This window comes from Notamacropus eugenii, chromosome 6 (genome assembly GCF_028372415.1).
Source record: "Notamacropus eugenii isolate mMacEug1 chromosome 6, mMacEug1.pri_v2, whole genome shotgun sequence".
NCBI classification, from domain to species: Eukaryota; Metazoa; Chordata; class Mammalia; order Diprotodontia; family Macropodidae; genus Notamacropus; species Notamacropus eugenii.
Genome location: NC_092877.1, coordinates 303,036,762 through 303,053,657, shown reverse-complemented (window position 1 = coordinate 303,053,657; position 16,896 = coordinate 303,036,762). Strand labels below are relative to the sequence as shown.

Below are 16,896 nucleotides of genomic sequence, written 5' to 3'. Positions count from 1 at the left end.
AATGATGAGCCGGCAGACTTCAGAAAAACCTGGAAAGAGTTCTTTGGAGTAATGCCAAGTGAAATGAGCAGAACCAGGGGGAACATTGTACACAGTAACAGCCACATTGATTGACTTTGATAGACTTAGCTTACTTCTGTTTCCTTTTTTCATCATTTCATACAAATATTCCCTGTAACTTTTTTAGAATATAAACCTCTTAGTGGGTGCATTTTTAGTAACTTTGAGGTCACAGTTCCAAATTGCTTTCCAGATTGGTGACCAATTCACAGATCCATCAACAATTCATCTATGAAGGATTTACAGGGAAGACAGGATGACTAGGTAGTGATGGTTTGCAATCTAAACCAGTGGAGGAAGCCCTGATTGATTAGTGAGGGTAATCTATTCCAATCCTTAATTTTACATAAGATAAAATAGAGTCAAAAGGGGTGGGGGGCGGATTTGACCGTTGGGGTGTAAGCTCAGTTTTCACGTGAACGGTCTCAGGCAGGTAGAGGTGAAGGCTTCTTGATTGCAAGCTCTCATGAGGCCCCCCAGGGAACAGCTGGGAATTGAGGAGTAAGACGTGAGCTTTCTTGTTTTTCCACCTCTTCTCAGTGGAAACTTGCTGGGGAGAGCATCCCACCCTTGAGATTGGTCCGTGGTCTGAGCACACCTGTTGTTAATTGGCTAAGGGGCTGAGAGCATGCACAGTGTCCACGAGCGAACTAGCAGGGGGAGAGCTTAAATGGGGACAGGAAAGCCTGAAGGTTCCTCTCTCTCTCTCTCTTTTCCTTGCTCCTTGGGAGGAGAAGGGGGCTGTGGTTCCTTTCTCCTCAGGAAGAACTCGCCCTGTATGCCAACATTATGTAGCTAAGATCCGGAATAAAGCCTAACAACCTCTGTTTGACTCTGGAAGTCTCTTCTCTCAATATGTTTATCCGGCTGGCCACTGAAGACCTGGAGATAGGTAAGATGACCTGAGCAGCCCACGGCAATTAGGCTGGGACATTTGACTACAATCCTGTGGACATCAAATCCAGCACTCTCTTAACTCCACCATGGGTAGTACCAAGATAATTAAAGTTCAGGTTCTTTCATGGACTTGGTGTGAAAGTGATTTTTGTGAAAGTAAAGAATAAAATGGTGGATTTCATTTACTGGAGAATGACTGAAAAGTCTGACCTGTGAATGTAATGGAGCAGTGTTATTGTACATAAGATGTAACAAAAAATGAATTCAGAGAAACGGGAATATTTTACATTTTTTTCATTGTTTTATCTTCTGTAAAATTAAGGATTAGAATAGATTACCCTCACTAATCAATCAGGGCTTCCTCCACTGGTTTAGATTGCAAACCATCACTACTTATTCATCCTATCTTCCCTGTAAATCCTTCATGGATGAATTGTTGATGGATCTGTGAATTGGTCATCATTCTGGAAAGCAATTTGGAACTGTGACCTTGAAGTTACTAAAAATGCACCCACTGGAGGAGCCAAGATGGCAGAGTAGAAAGATACACAGATGCTTAGCTCTTACCCCACAGCCCATAAAATACTTGTAAAGAAGAACTCTCAACAAATTCTAGAGCAACAGAAGCCACAGAACAACGGAGTGGAGGAGATTTCTGTTCCAGAGAGACCTGAAAAACCAATGGGAAAGTCCTGTTACACACGGGACTTGGAGCAGAGCCCAGCCCTGCCTTGGCCGTGAGAGGAGCAGATCCGAGCAGGCTTCAGGGGCAGAATCTCCAACAGCAGCACAGATCCCTCAACCCACAGGCGCCAAAGGTCAGTGAGAGGGTCTTTTTGGCTGGCCGAGAGGGGAGTGGGGTGTCCCCATAACTCAGGCCCCCTCAGGAGGCAGCAGGGAGGCAGCGGCAGACAGGGGCACCCAAAGCAGGCAGTGGCCTGCATCCATTGTTGAAGGTCTCCTCATAAACCCCCTAAGGGAACTAATCCCCTTGTGTGGCAGCCCTGCCCCCACCTAAGCAGCTGAACTTAATCTCACACTGAATAGCAGCCCTGCGCTGCTGCCGCCGCCGCCGCCCCCCCCCCCCCCCCCCCCCCCCCTGAAAACCCCTAAGGCTTGGGAGCAGCACATTTGAATCTCTGCCCCCAAGCACTGGCTGGGCCGAACTGGAGTCCAGGTAGGTGTGGAGAGGAAACTCAGAAGTCAAGTAACTAGCTGGGAAAATGCCCAAAAAAGGGGAAAAAAAAAATAAGACCATAGAAGGTTACTTTCTTGGGGAACAGGTGTCTCCCCCCATCCTTTCGGATGAGGAAGAACAAGGCATACTGTCAGAAGAAGTCAAGGCCTCTGCCTCCAAAGGGAAATTAAAATGGGCTCAGGCAATAGAAGAACTTAAAAAACAAGTTAGCAGCTTACCAAAGAAGAACCAAAAAAATGCTGAGGAAAATAACAGCTTTAAAAAGAGACTAACTCAATTGGAAAAAGAGGTCCAAAAAGCCAACGAGGAGAAGGAGGTTTTAAAAAGCAGAATTAGCCAGATGAAGGAGAAGGTTCAAAAGCTCACTGAACAAAATAATTCATTGAAAGAGAGAATTGAGTTCAGGGAAACGAATGACTATGAGTTAAATCAAGAAGTTAGTACACAAAACCAAAAATTGGAAAAAATAGAAGATAGTGTGAAACAACTCATTGGAAAAGCAACTGACCTGGAAAATAGATCCAGGAGAAATCATTTAAAAATTATTGGACTACCTGAAAGCCATGATCAAAAAAAGAGCCTAGACATTATCTTCCATGAAATTATCAAGGAAAACTGCCCTGATGTTCTAGAATCAGAGGGCAAAATAAATATTGAAAGAATTCACTGATCACCTCCTGAAAGACACCTGAACAGAGAAACTCCTAGGAATATTGTGGCCAAATTTCAGAGTTCCCAGATCAAGGAGAAAATACCGCAAGCAGCCAGAAAGAAATAATTTGAGTACTCTGGAAATACAATCAGGATAACACAGGATCTGGCAGCTTCAACATTAAGGGATTGAAAGGCTTGGAGTGAGATATTTCAGAAGTCAAAGGAACTGGGATTGAAGCCAAGAATCACCTACCTAGCAAATCTGAATATAATACTTCAAGGGAAAAAATGGTCATTCAGTGATATAGTCGAATTTCAAGATTTCATGTTGAGGAAAAGACCAGATCTGTATTTAAAAATTTGACTTCCCAAGACAAGAATCAAGAGAAGCATGAAAAGGTAAACAGGAAAGAAAAATCATAAAAGACTCTCTAAAGCTGAACTGTTTACTACATGGAAAGAAAAATTTTAACTCTTGGATCTTTTCTCAGTATTTGGGTAGATGAAGAGATTGTACATACACACACACACATATACACATATATAGATAGAGAGTACAGGGTGTGTTATATCAGAAGAGATGATATCCACACATACACAAAAAAATAAAATAAAAATTAAGGGGTGAAGGAGGAAAATTCTGGGAAGAGAAAGGGAGTAATGGAATGGGGAAGGCTATAACTCATAAAAGAGATGAGAAAAATCTTTTTCAATGGAGGAGATAAAGGAGAAGGGGAGAGGGGGGGAAAGTAAAGCTACTCTCCCCACGTGTGGCTGAAGGAGGGAATAACATGCTCACTAAATTTGATATGAAAATTTATATACACCACAGGAAAGTAGGAGAGGAGGCAACAAGTGGAGTGAGGGGAATGTTAGAAGGGAGGGTAAATGGGAGAAGGGAATCACTAGAAATAAACACTTTCAAGAAGGGACAAGGTCAATTGTAGGGGAGAAAAATAAGGGGGCTAGGGTAGGTCAGAGGGCAACATAATTAGTATTACACAATATGATTACTATGGAAGTCTTTTGCAAAACAACACGTATTTAGTCTGTATTGAATTGCTTGCCTTCTCAGCAAAGCTGGGGAAGTGGGGAGGAAGGAGAGAAGTTGGAATTCAAAGTATTAGAAACGAATGTTGAGAATTTTTATTGCATATAATCAGGAAATAAGAACTACAGCAATAGGGGTATGGAAATTTATCTTGCCCTGCAAGAAAACAGAGAAGATGGGGACAGGAAAGAGGTGGGGTGTGATGGAGGGGAGGGTACATTGAGGGAAGGAGTAATCAGAATGCAAGGTATTAGGAAGCAGGGGGGAGGGGAGTGATGGGGAGAAAAATTGGACATGTTACAAAGTGAGGTAAAAGCAATTAGTATTAAAACAATTGACTGAATTAATTACTGAGAATAAATCAATGACATCTTTAGTTTCAAGAAGAGAATTTCAGTCTAAATTTCCTAGAGGAAGGTAACCCCGGGTAAAATTTGGCATTGATGGAAAAGTCAAGGTTTCAATGGTAAATTTGATTTTATGATTGCCATTTAATCAGGAACTAGAACATGTATAGAAAGGCATGTAAGCCACTTAAGACTTGCCTCAAAAGATTTTCCTTAGCCAAAGTGAAACTATAATCATATTTGATACCTGGTTATTGGAACTTGCCATTTTTAGATGCTATGGGACTATTAAGTGACTGTTCTTCTGAGTCTAACTCCAGGTATGGATAGCAAGAAAGGTGGTCTGAGCCTCCAATCCATGATGCCAGTAAGCTGGTGAGATGCTGGTATGAACTGCATAAGGTGATCTCAAGGGAACGGTGGGAGAATGGCTGTTCAGCACGGGCTGAGGAGGGATTCTCTGGATTCAATTTCCCCACTGACACCTGGCAGACTTTAAGCCTGACTGAATGCAAATGGGTAATCTAATACTGTCTGGAATTACCATGAAGTCGGGGAGATATTGTTTCCCTGCAATGTCCCTACTCTTGGTGGCAATTTCCTATAGTCAAAAGGTTTGTAAGCTTAATACCAGATCTATTCAATTATAGACTATTGGTAGAGGAACATCTGAGGGTAAGTCTAAAATTAAGCCATTAGGCATAGGACTTTAGACCAACAACCATAAGTTAGGGTCCTTTAATTCTTAGTTATACTGTGGAGACAATTAGGCCAAGAGCTTGTAAAGTTAGCAACATAAATATTATTTGTGTCTCAGTTGGTTATTGTTTAAAAAAAAAATGTCTTTTGTGGTCCACATTGTAAATGCTTTAAAAAGAAGTATTACCTGACCAAAAATTGGAATTGCTTTATCTGTTATAGACTGTGCTAAAAATAAATTTAAGGGGACTGTTGGGCGCCGAGCACAGCATGGTCCGGCCCGCACGGCTGCGCGCTCCACCCCCGGAGGCTCGGCCTTGGGTACAGACGGACACCGGGGCAGAGCCGCCACGAGAAGCCGGGGCTGGAAAGGGAAGCGGGGGCCAGCCTGCGGCAGAGGGAACAGCTGTTTCAGCAAACCATGGGAGACATTAAAGTCTGTCCTGATTATAACTGGTTCAGGAGTACAGTTCCCCTTAAAAAGATGATAGTAGCTGATGATGACAGTAAAGTGTGGTCACTCTATGATGCAGGCCCCAGAAGTATCAGATGTCCCCTCATATTTCGTCCCCTCATATTTCTTCCCCCTGTAAGTGGAACTGCAAATGTGTTTTTCCGGCAGATTTTGGCATTGACTGGATAGGGTTAGAGTCATAGCGCTGCAGTATCCAGTTTATTGGGACCATCTTGAGCTCTGTGATGGATTCAGAAAACTATTAGACCATCTACAACTTGATAAAGTTCATCCTTTGGGGGCTTCTTTGGGAGGCTTTTTGGCGCAGAAGTTTGCAGAATACACTCACAAATCTCCCAGAGTTCATTCCCTTATCCTCTGGAATTCCTTCAGTGACACCTCCATCTTTAATCAGACCTGGACTGCAAACAGCTTTTGGTTAATGCCGGCATCTATGCTCAAGAAAATAGTACTTGGAAACTTTTCATCTGGTCCTGTGGATCCTGTCATGGCGGATGCCATTGATTTCATGGTTGACCGGCTAGAAAGTTTGGGTCAAAGTGGATTGGCTTCTAGGCTCACACTGAACTGTCAGAATTCTTATGTGCAACCTCATAAAATTCGGGACATTCCTGTGACCTATTATGGATGTATTTGACCAGAGTGCCCTTTCAACTGAAGCTAAAGAGAAAATGTACAAATTATATACCCTAATGCTAGGAGAGCGCATCTCAAAACCCAAGCCAATTTTCCTTACCTTTGCAGAAGTGCCGAGGTGAACCTTGTTGTGCAGATCCATTTACTGCAGTTTCGAGGAACAAAATATGCAGCCATTGATCCCTCTATGGTCAGTGCCGAAGAACTGGAAGTACAGAAAGGAGGCCTTCACGTCAGTGGTCAAGAAGAGCCATAGGGGGGCTGTTTGCATCCTGACATCGAATCCATCAGCCAGCTTCTGGTACAATCAGGGCCTTCCAATCTGCCTCTGTTCTGGGATGTGGTTTTTGGAGGGTTTTTTGTTGTTGTTAGCCAGTCATCACTGGGCTTCTGAAATAGGACTGATTATTCTGTAAAATGCATTACTGGTCACAGTGAGCTCTCCAAGCCAGTGTAACTGCATCTTTTTTGGTTTGACTTTTAGCTTTTGAATTTAAAGAAATATCTTTGAAGCCTCCTATTTTAAGAATTGTGAAAAATTTTGCTACCAAGTCTTCACCTCCACATTTAAGGGAACATTAATTTGTGGAGTTTTGGGGTTTTTTTTAATGCTTTAGCTGTAAATACTACCAATCCAGATTGTGTACTAGAAGCTTATTATTTTTTATCTATTTTTGGTTAAAACTTGTTAAGGTGCCAAGGCTACCATCCACCTCTTTGCTTTATTTCTAATCAAAACAAATTGTTTGGACTTTTTTAGCTGTCATCTTGCCAGCTACTATAATCATTTTGAATAAAACATCAGATTAAAAAAAAATAAATTAATTTTAAAAAATGCACCCACTAAGAGGCCTATATTCTAAAAAAAATTAAGAGAAAAAGGAACTACATACAAATCTAAAATACTTGTAGCAATTTTTTTTGTAGTGGCAAAAAAAAAAACTAAGGCAGAGATTTCCGTCAAGGAATGGCTAAACAAATTATAGTGTAGGAATGTAACAATATTATTGTGCTATAAGTGACAAAATGGGACAATTTTGGAAGATACTTAAGATCTCCATGGACTGCCAAGAAGTAAGCAGTACTGTAACAATTTTAATATTACCATGCTGACAGCGCAGTTTATCACCGAGAAAACGTGACACAACCACTATACCCCTCTTCCCCTGATGACTTTGAAGGATGACTAAGGGTTAGGGCAGTGACAGATAATACACTTCATTTTTACAGTGGGACATTGAGATCCATACTGGAATCAATGCGACAAGGGAGGGTTTTGCAACATAAATCACTTACTATACCATTCCCATTTCAATAAAGAGAACGCACTTTTCAACACACAAGTTTATAAGCTGCCTCTAATTCCTTCTCACTTCCTAAACTAGTTGCCTAATCTTGTCTTTGCTCTAAAGTGATGTGTACTGATCCCTATACCTCAACTTTTCAAAAAATGCCAATGGCTTCAATTAACTCGCCCTTTTAGGATTTTTTTTTACATACATAATCAACAGGATTTTTTACTGATATTAACCAAAAAACTAAGACCACTTGTTTTAACAGTGGACTGAGCACCAGGCAGGGAGTCGTGAAATTGCTCCTTACTGACACCGAGTTGAAGACCCTGGATTGCACTTACAATTTGAACCTGTCTTACTACCTACCATGACCCTATCACCTGATAAATTTTAACTCCAGATCATTCCTCTATCAGCTTAAAACTGATTTTCTATGCTTCAACTCTGAGGAAAAAGAGCATTTGACTTTTTAACAGGTCTCCTCCAATAGCTTCCTTTCCAAATTCAGATTCAGTGAAGCCTTTCAGCTCGACCCCCTCCAAGATCCTACTGATTCCTGCAATACTACTACAAAAATTTAAGTTAAGAAACCTTTACCATTATACAAATCACATTCCAAAAACCACCTAATTAAAAGAATAGGTAAGTCTATTAAGGTAGTCCTGTAGATGATGAGAAGTCAATGAAAGCCAGAAAAGTGGCTTGGATTGGAGGAAATGAAGCTAATGAAGGAAAAAAAAGTCACCCAACAGTATGAAACTGAAAACAATTTCAGCCTAACTATTAAGACCAGACTCAAAAGCCTTGTTTGCAAATAATTTTATTTCAATGCCATTTTTGAGGATGGTAGGTTTTAGATCTTATTGAAGGCAGCAACATCCATGGATTGCACATAGTCTTCAAAGGCAGTTATCCGTTCCTCTAGCATATCTGTCCCAACTTTATCATCTTCAACCACACATTGTATCTGAAGCTTCTTGATGCCATATCCCACTGGAACTAGTTTAGCTGAGGGTTAAAAAACAAAAGATAAGGCACCAATCCTCATATAAATTTATGATAGATGCCAACTGATACTTCAGTCAATGTTTCAACTTACAAGATCCCCAGACCAATCCATCTGCCTGAATGCTTCGGACACATTCTTCCAATTTTGCCATATCTGTCTCATCATCCCAAGGTTTGACATCCAGTAAGATAGAAGACTTGGCAACAATTGCAGGTTCTAAAAGAAGGAAAAAGATTAATTCTTACATATTCAAGGTCAAAATCAAATTCTTCCTCCCAGTCAGAATACCCTTACTCTTCCCCAAATAGTAGCCATCTGTGCTGTTTTATGTACATAACCTTCCCCAAAGGACTATAGACTTCATGGAGGGTAGGACTAGCCATTTATCATCCTGTTCTGACAAGGCACTCAGCTGTGGAAAAAATGTTAAACTAATCAATCTAATTAAAACACTAACCAATAGTGGCTCAAGCTGAGAAGACTAAGATCAACTCAAAGAAAGTTAACTCTGGGGCAGCTAGGTGGGGCAGTGAATAGAGGAATAGAGTACCAGCCTTGGAGTAAGGGGGACTGAGTTCAAATGTGACCTCAGACTTACTAGCTGTCACCTTGGGCAAGTCACTTAACCCCAACTGCCTTACCTATTCCCCTCAAAAAAAAAAACCCAGAAAGTTACTCTGACCCTTCAAGTTCTAAGAACTTAAAGCAGGTGAACACCAAATAAAAAATGTTATGTCTGATTAAGAGGTACTTCACGTGCCTCAGTGTCATAATTACAAACATGAATTGTCATTGTTCTAATAGAATTTAGGAAGTTTTAATTTTATAAAATAAAACTGCTATTCAGTATTACCTTTTCCTACTAAAGTGTCTGTCACACAAGGAATCCACTTTCTTTTGCGTTAGAAAGAGGTGATTTAACAGTGTAACAGTTTCTTTTCCACAGTGGAATACAACAACTGCTACCAATGAGAACAGCTGCAGACCAGTAGCTGTGGAATGTTTTTTCTCTCTTAAAATTTCAATTAAGTGGTGAATGCACAGGTTGATGCAACCAGAAGATTCAAGCTTACCAAGGAAAAGTGAGCTTATGATATTACGTTCTTTCTTCCCTCTCAAGAAATATAATTTGTAAGGACAAGTCTTAAGAGAACCTACTTTTTGATTTCTTTGATTCATACTGAGCAAGGCGTTCTTCTCTTAGCTTCTTTGCTTCTTCACTTTCCTGTGAAGAGAATCCAATATATTTCAGGGTATTAATTTGTCACTATTAAAATTAGTTAACAATTCACACAGAAAACAGACTGGCCAATCAGAAAAAAGCAATTCCATCACAAATTCAGCCGAAAGATGGTGATTTGATTTTATTCATCATGTAGCCAGTAAGTTTTAAAATAATTCTAGTCAAAGCTTAATTACATTAACTAGTCATAACTATATGATCCAACTCATTTCTTGAAGTCCTCTAAAACACCCAAAACTGAACTTAACACCAGCATTCCCACTGGCACTTATCTATGAAAACATTCTTAACTACTGAATGTATCTAACCAAGACTCCAAATGAATTTTTCTTCTGTAATCAATTGTTGTCATTCCTGACAGTAATCTTACAAATTCTTGAGCTTGCCTTGTAAGAGTTATTAAGATTTACTTACACACAAACATCCCTCAGCACTTTAATCTTAATGATGAAAAAAGTTACCCCACATTCTACTTGCTATCATCACATACCTCCTCATCATCAGACCCGAAGAGATCAATGTCATCATCGTCTTTGCTATCTGTAGCTCCACTTCCTGTGGCGTCTTCTACGTCAGCAGGCCCATACTTGCCCAAAGCCTTCTTTATTCCCGGCAAGCTTAAAAGAAAAACACACTATTTACTTTCAACTTAACATCCAATGCTAAAATTGAGACCATTAAGCCAATTTTATATCAAAATACTGACAAGTTTTACCAAGGCCGATGCCTTTTCAAATATTTACAAACTAATAAATTTAAGACCTAAAAGTAGCCATTTCAACACTACTCAGAATTCTATCAAGTTGCATTTAACCTGTTAAATCTGACTCTAAGGCAGAAGCTGAAATGGATTACTTTTGACCTAGTTTTTAGGAATTGGGTATTACAGGAGATGGGAGAAGTGCAACTGACCTCTCACCTCTCAAACTGCTCTATAAACAGGACAAGGTCACTTTAGCATTACTGTAAGTCAACGCAATTTTAGTACTCAAAACTAACATTTCTATTCGACCCCCTGAAAATATTTTCACTTTTTAAAGACTCTCACACCCAAACCAGTCTGCTACCCTGGGAGACATTATATTGAATACTCACTATGATTTAATCTTTCAGTATGAACATTTTTGTGAGATTTCATAACAGTATGTTCAGTTCCGTTCTTAGTGAACTGGTTGTCCACTTCCCCAAACTTCCACCCTTGCTGGCAGTTTCAGAAGCATGGCCAAGGATTGAATGAATGAGCCATAGATGAACTACCCCTCTCACCCCAGAGGTGGCCCCCCCAGGTCAGGGTCGAGGCATAGTGGCAGGACAGTGTGGGGAAAACTTGAATTGCTGTTGTCCATGTTCTACCTGTTCTGTGAAAAAATGGAGGACTTCAGTCTCTTGGCCTAGCAAGGTGGCACAAGCAATTCATTAAGCTTACAACATCTCAGCACAACTACGATAGCCTGGGTCCAAATTTGGAAAGTGAACGACCTCACGAGGAGCTGCTTCCCTTCAGACAAAGTGCCCACGCCGCCATGGCCTCACCTGGCCTTCTGCTTCTCGTAGGACTTAATGTGGTTGTACCAACGGAGGGCGTGGTACAGGTCTGCAGGAGGGGGGCCCGAGACGGCCTCGAACACGGCGATGTCGGCCTGCGACGGCACGAACCTAGGACAGGAGGAGGGAGAGGTGAGCCAAGCCCGCCAGGCAGGGGACTGCGCAAGAGGCGGCCCAAGCCCTTTAAACGGGAAGCACGGGGAGGGGGGAGGTGGCGCACACGTGGGCAGAGCCGGGCCCGTCCGCCCCCCCAGCGGCCCCGGGCGCTTCTGCCACGTGTCCCTCCCAGGTCTGCCCCGCTCGGGCCTGGGCCATGCCCGGGTGACCTTCCGTCGTGCCCCGCTTTCGCTGCCGCGGCCCGCCTCCCACCAGGCCTCGTCCCCGTGCCCTCATCACTGCCCCGGGGTCCTCGCTCACCCCTCGATGTAGCTCTTGTCCGCCAAGAAGTCGTTGAGGTGCTGCAGGCCCGCGGGCGTCTTGAGATCTCCGAAGCCCATGCTGACGGTGGTGGTGGTGGTGGGAGGGACGGGAAGCGGCGGCGGCGGCAGAGGAGCTGAGCGCGGAGCAGGAAAGCGTGCCGCGGGGGAACACCCTAGCGCCGGCCGCCGACTGAAAAAAGGGCCGCGCGTAGTCAGTGACTGCCTTATATAAGGTCAGTGCGTATCCTTCCGCTCCGCCAAGCTAGGAAGGAGAGGGCGAAGTTCAAAGGGCAAAGTTCTCTGTGGTACTCGCTCCCAATTGGCATTTAAAATTCGTTATCTTCAGTGTTATCACTTCAAGTAGCGATCCCGGCACTTGTTTCCCCGATGCGCGGGTAGAAAAGAATAAAACTGGGCATTTCGAAAGTTTTCGCCCTCCCCCGTTCCCCCCACTGCCCAGGCCCCGGAGACATTCGAAGTTCCGGGCGCCCAGTGTTAGAGGATCCCCGAAACGTCACCGGGCGGCTCCGGAGATTGCCGAACTAGGCTGGCCCCGCCTCCGCCAGAGCCGCCTGACTGACATGGCCGAGTTCAATCCCGCCCCACAGGCCGGAAATTGCCGAAGTCTTACTCTCCGCAACCTCGTCTCGTTCGTGCCGGCGGACGGAAATTGCCGAAGCCGCCATAGAGAATAAAGGATAGGAGAGCTGAAGAGCTGGTCGGGTCCTGCAGGCCCAACGGTGCGGGCGCCTTCCCCCACCAGGTAAGGCCGGGCTCGGGAGGGGAGGGTCGCGTCGGGGGTGGCCGAGGGAGCGCCGTGCTGGCCGGCTGCTCGGCCCGCGGGGTCTCGAACCCCTCAGCCTCCTCTTGCCCTTGAGTCCAGGCCAGTGTGTCAGCGTCCCCGCCTCCGAGCCGGGGGGCCGCGGGAAGCCGGCAGCCGTGAGGGCCGAGCGGCGCGGCTGCCCCTGGACCTCCGCGGCCGAGCTGGGCCGCAGCCCGGCCTAGGCCCGAGCCCGCAGCCTCGGCCGAGCAGACGCCCGGGGTCAAACCGCGGTGACCCCGGACAGCGAGAGGGCGGCGCGGCCTGAGGTGGCCGAGCGCCCCCCCCCCAAGCAGCCCCCACCTCCCGGAGGGACCAGAGTTTATTTGGACCGCCCCCCGCCCCCCGGGAGAGACCCAAATAAAGTGGGGACCTTAGGAGGCTGAGCGCCGGATTTACGGAGCCTGGGCTTCCCATTTTACAGAGGAGATGACTGAGGGCAAGTGACCGAAGCGGGGCCCAGACTCCCCGGGCGTCCTCTCGCCCTTGTGCCGGTGCCCTGCGTTCCTTCGGCCCGCCGGGGGCAAAGCGGGCCAAGTGCCAGGCCGAGCTCAGATCCAGCCGTGAGACCCCGTTTGCCTCAGTTTCCTCATCTGTAAAACGAACTGGAGAAGAAAAGGGCAAACCGCCACTCCAGCATCTCTGCCGAGAAACCCCCGGGTCGGGGAGGGCGGACCGCGGGGCTTGCGCGTCTTTGGGGGCGCCCGGTGGTGTCTGAATGCCCGGGAGCGCTGTGGTTCGGGCTGCTTGTTCGCCGTTCTGGGAGAACCCCTGCGGTGCGGAGCGGGGTGGGGGGTGGGGGCCGACTTGTTACGGAGAGATTCTCGGCTCTGCCCGGCTCGGAGGGGCAGCTGCCCGGGGCTTTGTCCTGCAGCCTTCACGGAAGGGCCCCGAATGTGCCATGGCGTTTCCTAGCCATTCCTGTGCTGGGTAAAGCACGGGCCGTCCGGGGTAGAAGGGTCCGCGGCAGCGTTTGGTAGCGTCAGGCAGCGGTGCTGTCAGTGGAGGGCAGGTACGTGTGTGTGTGTATATATGTGTGTATGTGTGTGTGTGTATGTATGTATGTATGTATGTGTGTATGTATGTATATACGCACGCACACACGCATCTGTGGAAATGTGCAGTGACGTTTGCAGGATTTAAGTCTCCTGAGCTCCCTGGAGGTGCGCGATCCCCCATCTAAGACGAACCTGGGCGTTCGGGGGGGTGTAAACTTTCGGGGCGTCGGGGGGAAGAGGTCTTGGAAGCTCCAGTGGCGTTGTATATGTTAAGCGCTTAGTAAATGCTGATTGAATTGGGTCAGGAAGACCTTTTGGAGGAACTGGGCATGACTGTATGAAAATACTTTACTTCAGGCTTTTTAAAATAAAACGGTTCCACTTTTAGGTACATTTTAGGCAGCAGGAATAAATAATTTCTGCAAATTAATGAATAATGTGAATGTAAAACCAGAAATCTAATGGCAAGAGAATGGAAGGAACTCAGCAAGTACTGGAGAATTGTAATTCAGTTTTCCCCCGTTTCCCGTAGTCATTTTTCAGGTCTGTCAAAAGTCTGATAACTTTTACTTGGAAATGTGAGTAGTCTTAAAGTGACAGCCAGCCTTCAGTGGGACCAGGATAAAAGTTTGTTTTAGAGGTCAATCCTGTGGAAAGTGATGGATTATGAATTCTGAGGAGACATTCTAGATTAATGATATTTTTACTTTAAGTTTAGATATGTACTTAAAATTCTATAATTATTTTGATAATATCACTTTACTGCTGAAATCAGAATTTTTAAATGGGAAAAACATTGATTTAGAAAACCCCATTTAGACCATAATTTGAATCTTCTATTTGACTTTTGAAAGACAATGTTCAAAGTTTTTAATAAAAGCTGTTTGAATTTTAGAGATCTAGGTTGGAATCTTTCCTCTGATACTAGTTAACCACACTAATATCACATAAACTCTCTGAGCTTTGGTTTCCTTATATATGAAATGGGAATGATAATAGCTATAATGCTCGCCAAGGCTGTTGGGAGGATCAGATGAGGAAACACAGGTAGGTCTTTGTAAACAGTAAAAACATACACAACTGTTATGAATGTTAGGAAAAGGCTGTGACTGAATTTTATAGAAAAATTAAGCCATCTCGCAAAGTTGGGTGAAGGGGGGGTAGAGCATTTAGATAAACTCCCTATCATGTGCCTGGCACTGTGCTAAGCACTTTTTTACATAAATATCTAATTTGATTCTAATGACAGCCCTGGAAAGTAGATTCTGTTATTATCATCCCCGTTTCACAGTTGAAGAATTGAGACAGAGGTACATGACTTACCCAGGATCATACAGGAAGTTTCTGAAGCTACATTTGAACCCAAGTTTTCTGATTCCAGGCCCAGTGCTTAATCTACTGCATCACCAGTTCCCTCCATAGGGAAGGTGCAACAAGATAACGATGAGTTGTCAATGGAGGTCTTTACTTTTATATTGTTTTATACAGTGATCCATTAAAGCCAGTGCCTTTTAGTGTCAAAGAGATAGCAGCAAGTTCCCCATGACAGTGACATTGAATCACAAATTCTGGCAAATGCCAGTAAACAAGCTAGAAGAGTTTCAAGGACAGACCTTGTGATGGTCAGAAGTACCACACTGGCTAGGTGATGAAGTGGGTTGTGTGCTTTAAATCTTTGTGAATGATAGCTCCTTTGTTTCAGAAAAACAACATTCTGTACTTAGCCTTAGCTACTTAGAATAAATAGCACTTTGGATTTATTTAATCATCTCTTTTCATTTGCCATGCAGTTTCATTTTACTTAGCAGACAGGCAGATAAATTGTAGCTATCTAACAGTTTGTAGTTTTACATAAGAATATTTATAAGATTTTAATGAAGTTCTATTGTTTACCAACATGAGCTATCAAATGTAAAATAAAGGTGTTAACAATCTAAAAAAAGTTAGAAATGAGAATATATTCCTACAAAGAACCTTAAGACTTCTCTATTTCATTTTTAGCAAGATGTTGCGACTACCTGTACGCAGGGCCCTAGCTGGCCTTGTTCAATGTCCCAAAGGATGTGGTGAGTCTTCGTTTTAAAAATGTTCTTTAATAAATATGTGGAACTAAGCTGTTTTACATTGTTAAGTCATAGAAATAACTTTTGAAATTTCCTGCATGTGTGACTGGTTCTAAAAGTGTCTTACATGTAGGTGCTTAGATGTTTAATGAAATTGATTTTGTTTCTGCAAAAATAGAAACAAGTTGGCTAAACTGAATAGGATATTTCTCAGTTAATAATATATATTTGAATTTTTAAAGCTAGATTTTTAAGAGATATAAGTAAAAAGTAATCAAAGTTTCTCAAGGAATAGAACTTTGCTAGAACTAGCTGTCAGATTTCCTACCAATATATATAGTTAATCTCTTTTGATAACTAGCTTGCTACCTTAATGCTGATATTGTATTTACGGATAGAGTAAGTTTGCATTTATGCTACTCTTCCACATAACTGTAGACAGGTGTGGAAGTGTATTTTTTGACTGTATGTGGTCTCTTTATTAATTCAGCATTTTGAAGTCAGTTTTTCTAGCTTAGTGGTTAGAGTAAACAAATCCATTATCCTATGCCATAGCAGATTCAACTCTAGTTAACTTGAATTCCCAACTCAATGTTTTTGATGGTCAGTGCGAACAACTACCACAGCAGCAAGCAACTTGATTGAAGTGTTTGTTGATGGTCAACCTGTCATGGTGGAACCTGGAACCACAGTACTCCAGGTAAACATGAAATCAAAGTTCTAAGTGTGTTCTTTTTTGTTTTAGTTTTATAATAAAACTTATTTTAAATGTTTTTCTTTCAGTATGTCAAGATTTCTTGATAGGTACTATATAATGGCCAAGTATTTAAGATTAAGATAGAAACTTATTGAAGTTTGATATAGCTATGAAGTGGCCCAGCTTATTCCAAATTGATCTACTCCCCTTATCCTACTTCTCTCCTTTGTGTGCCCTATGCTCCACTCAGATTTATTCTGTCTTGCATGCATCCAGCATGCTATTTCTCATTCCAGGAATGGCTTTTCTCCGTATCTCTGCCTTTTGAAATTCTTCACTTCCATTAGGTGCCATTTCAAAGGCAACCTTTCTCTTAATTCATTTTTTGATTCTCTCATTTCCCATCCTGGAAGGGAAGTGATCTTTCTCTCCTGAAATATCTCGTGTTGCTCTTTTACCCCTCCTATGTACTCAGTCGTATGTTAAACTTGTAAAGTTATTCATTGTACGTGCTTTTCTCCTGCTAGACTATAAGCATTTTGAGACCTTTCATTTTTCATCTTTGTATCCCCAGTACCTGTACATAACAGCGTGGGGAATCCTTTTATTAAGGGGATTTGTTATGTAAAACTTGGATTCAGTCAAAAGGTCACAGCCAAGAACCTAGAAGGCCACATATGGTCTTGAGGCTACAGGTTCCCCACCTCTGTAACTAGGTAACTCTGTAAACTTAACATTTGTCAAATTGAATTATTCTATTACTGTTTGTTTCATAGTCCTGTTGCATCCA

At 43.2% G+C, this 16,896-nt stretch overlaps 2 protein-coding genes, 2 non-coding genes and 1 pseudogene across 4 annotated transcripts in view; 2 read left to right on the top strand and 3 right to left on the bottom strand.

Moving 5' to 3' along the window:
- Positions 1-5,313: 5,313 nt before the first annotated feature.
- LOC140509644 (maspardin pseudogene) lies at positions 5,314-6,284 on the top strand (annotated as a pseudogene).
- Positions 6,285-8,116: 1,832 nt separating this feature from the next.
- On the bottom strand, positions 8,117-12,072 carry EEF1B2 (eukaryotic translation elongation factor 1 beta 2). Its single transcript, XM_072617363.1, has 6 exons — positions 11,527-12,072; positions 11,098-11,220; positions 10,055-10,181; positions 9,480-9,546; positions 8,412-8,537; positions 8,117-8,320 (listed from the first exon to the last, which is right to left on the bottom strand). The coding sequence occupies exons 1-6, from the start codon at positions 11,604-11,606 to the stop codon at positions 8,166-8,168; spliced, it is 678 nt and encodes a 225-aa protein (XP_072473464.1). The 5' UTR covers positions 11,607-12,072; the 3' UTR covers positions 8,117-8,165.
- LOC140512944 (small nucleolar RNA SNORA41) lies at positions 9,187-9,321 on the bottom strand. Its single transcript, XR_011969996.1, has one exon. It is a non-coding gene; the product is annotated as a small nucleolar RNA SNORA41 (small nucleolar RNA).
- Positions 9,626-9,704, bottom strand: LOC140512936 (small nucleolar RNA SNORD51). Its single transcript, XR_011969988.1, has one exon. It is a non-coding gene; the product is annotated as a small nucleolar RNA SNORD51 (small nucleolar RNA).
- The window catches only part of NDUFS1 (NADH:ubiquinone oxidoreductase core subunit S1), a 28,291-nt gene continuing 23,394 nt past the window's right edge, over positions 12,000-16,896 (top strand). The window contains exons 1-3 of the mRNA XM_072617361.1: positions 12,000-12,291; positions 15,348-15,412; positions 16,018-16,109. Coding sequence (XP_072473462.1) covers positions 15,352-15,412; positions 16,018-16,109 — 153 coding nt within the window. The 5' untranslated portion in view covers positions 12,000-12,291; positions 15,348-15,351. The remainder of the gene's footprint in view (positions 12,292-15,347; positions 15,413-16,017; positions 16,110-16,896) is intronic.

What these genes read in the sequence shown, in the direction of transcription:
- EEF1B2 (XM_072617363.1), bottom strand. Translation starts at nt 11,606, where the DNA reads ATGGGCTTCGGAGATCTCAAGACGCCCGCGGGCCTGCAGCACCTCAAC. An exon ending in TCGGGTCTGATGATGAGGAG is followed by an intron (nt 9,547 to 10,054) that starts GTATGTGATGAT and finishes TTCTCTTCACAG; the next exon opens with GAAAGTGAAGAAGCAAAGAA. An exon ending in TGAATCAAAGAAATCAAAAA is followed by an intron (nt 8,538 to 9,479) that starts GTAGGTTCTCTT and finishes TCCTTCTTTTAG; the next exon opens with AACCTGCAATTGTTGCCAAG.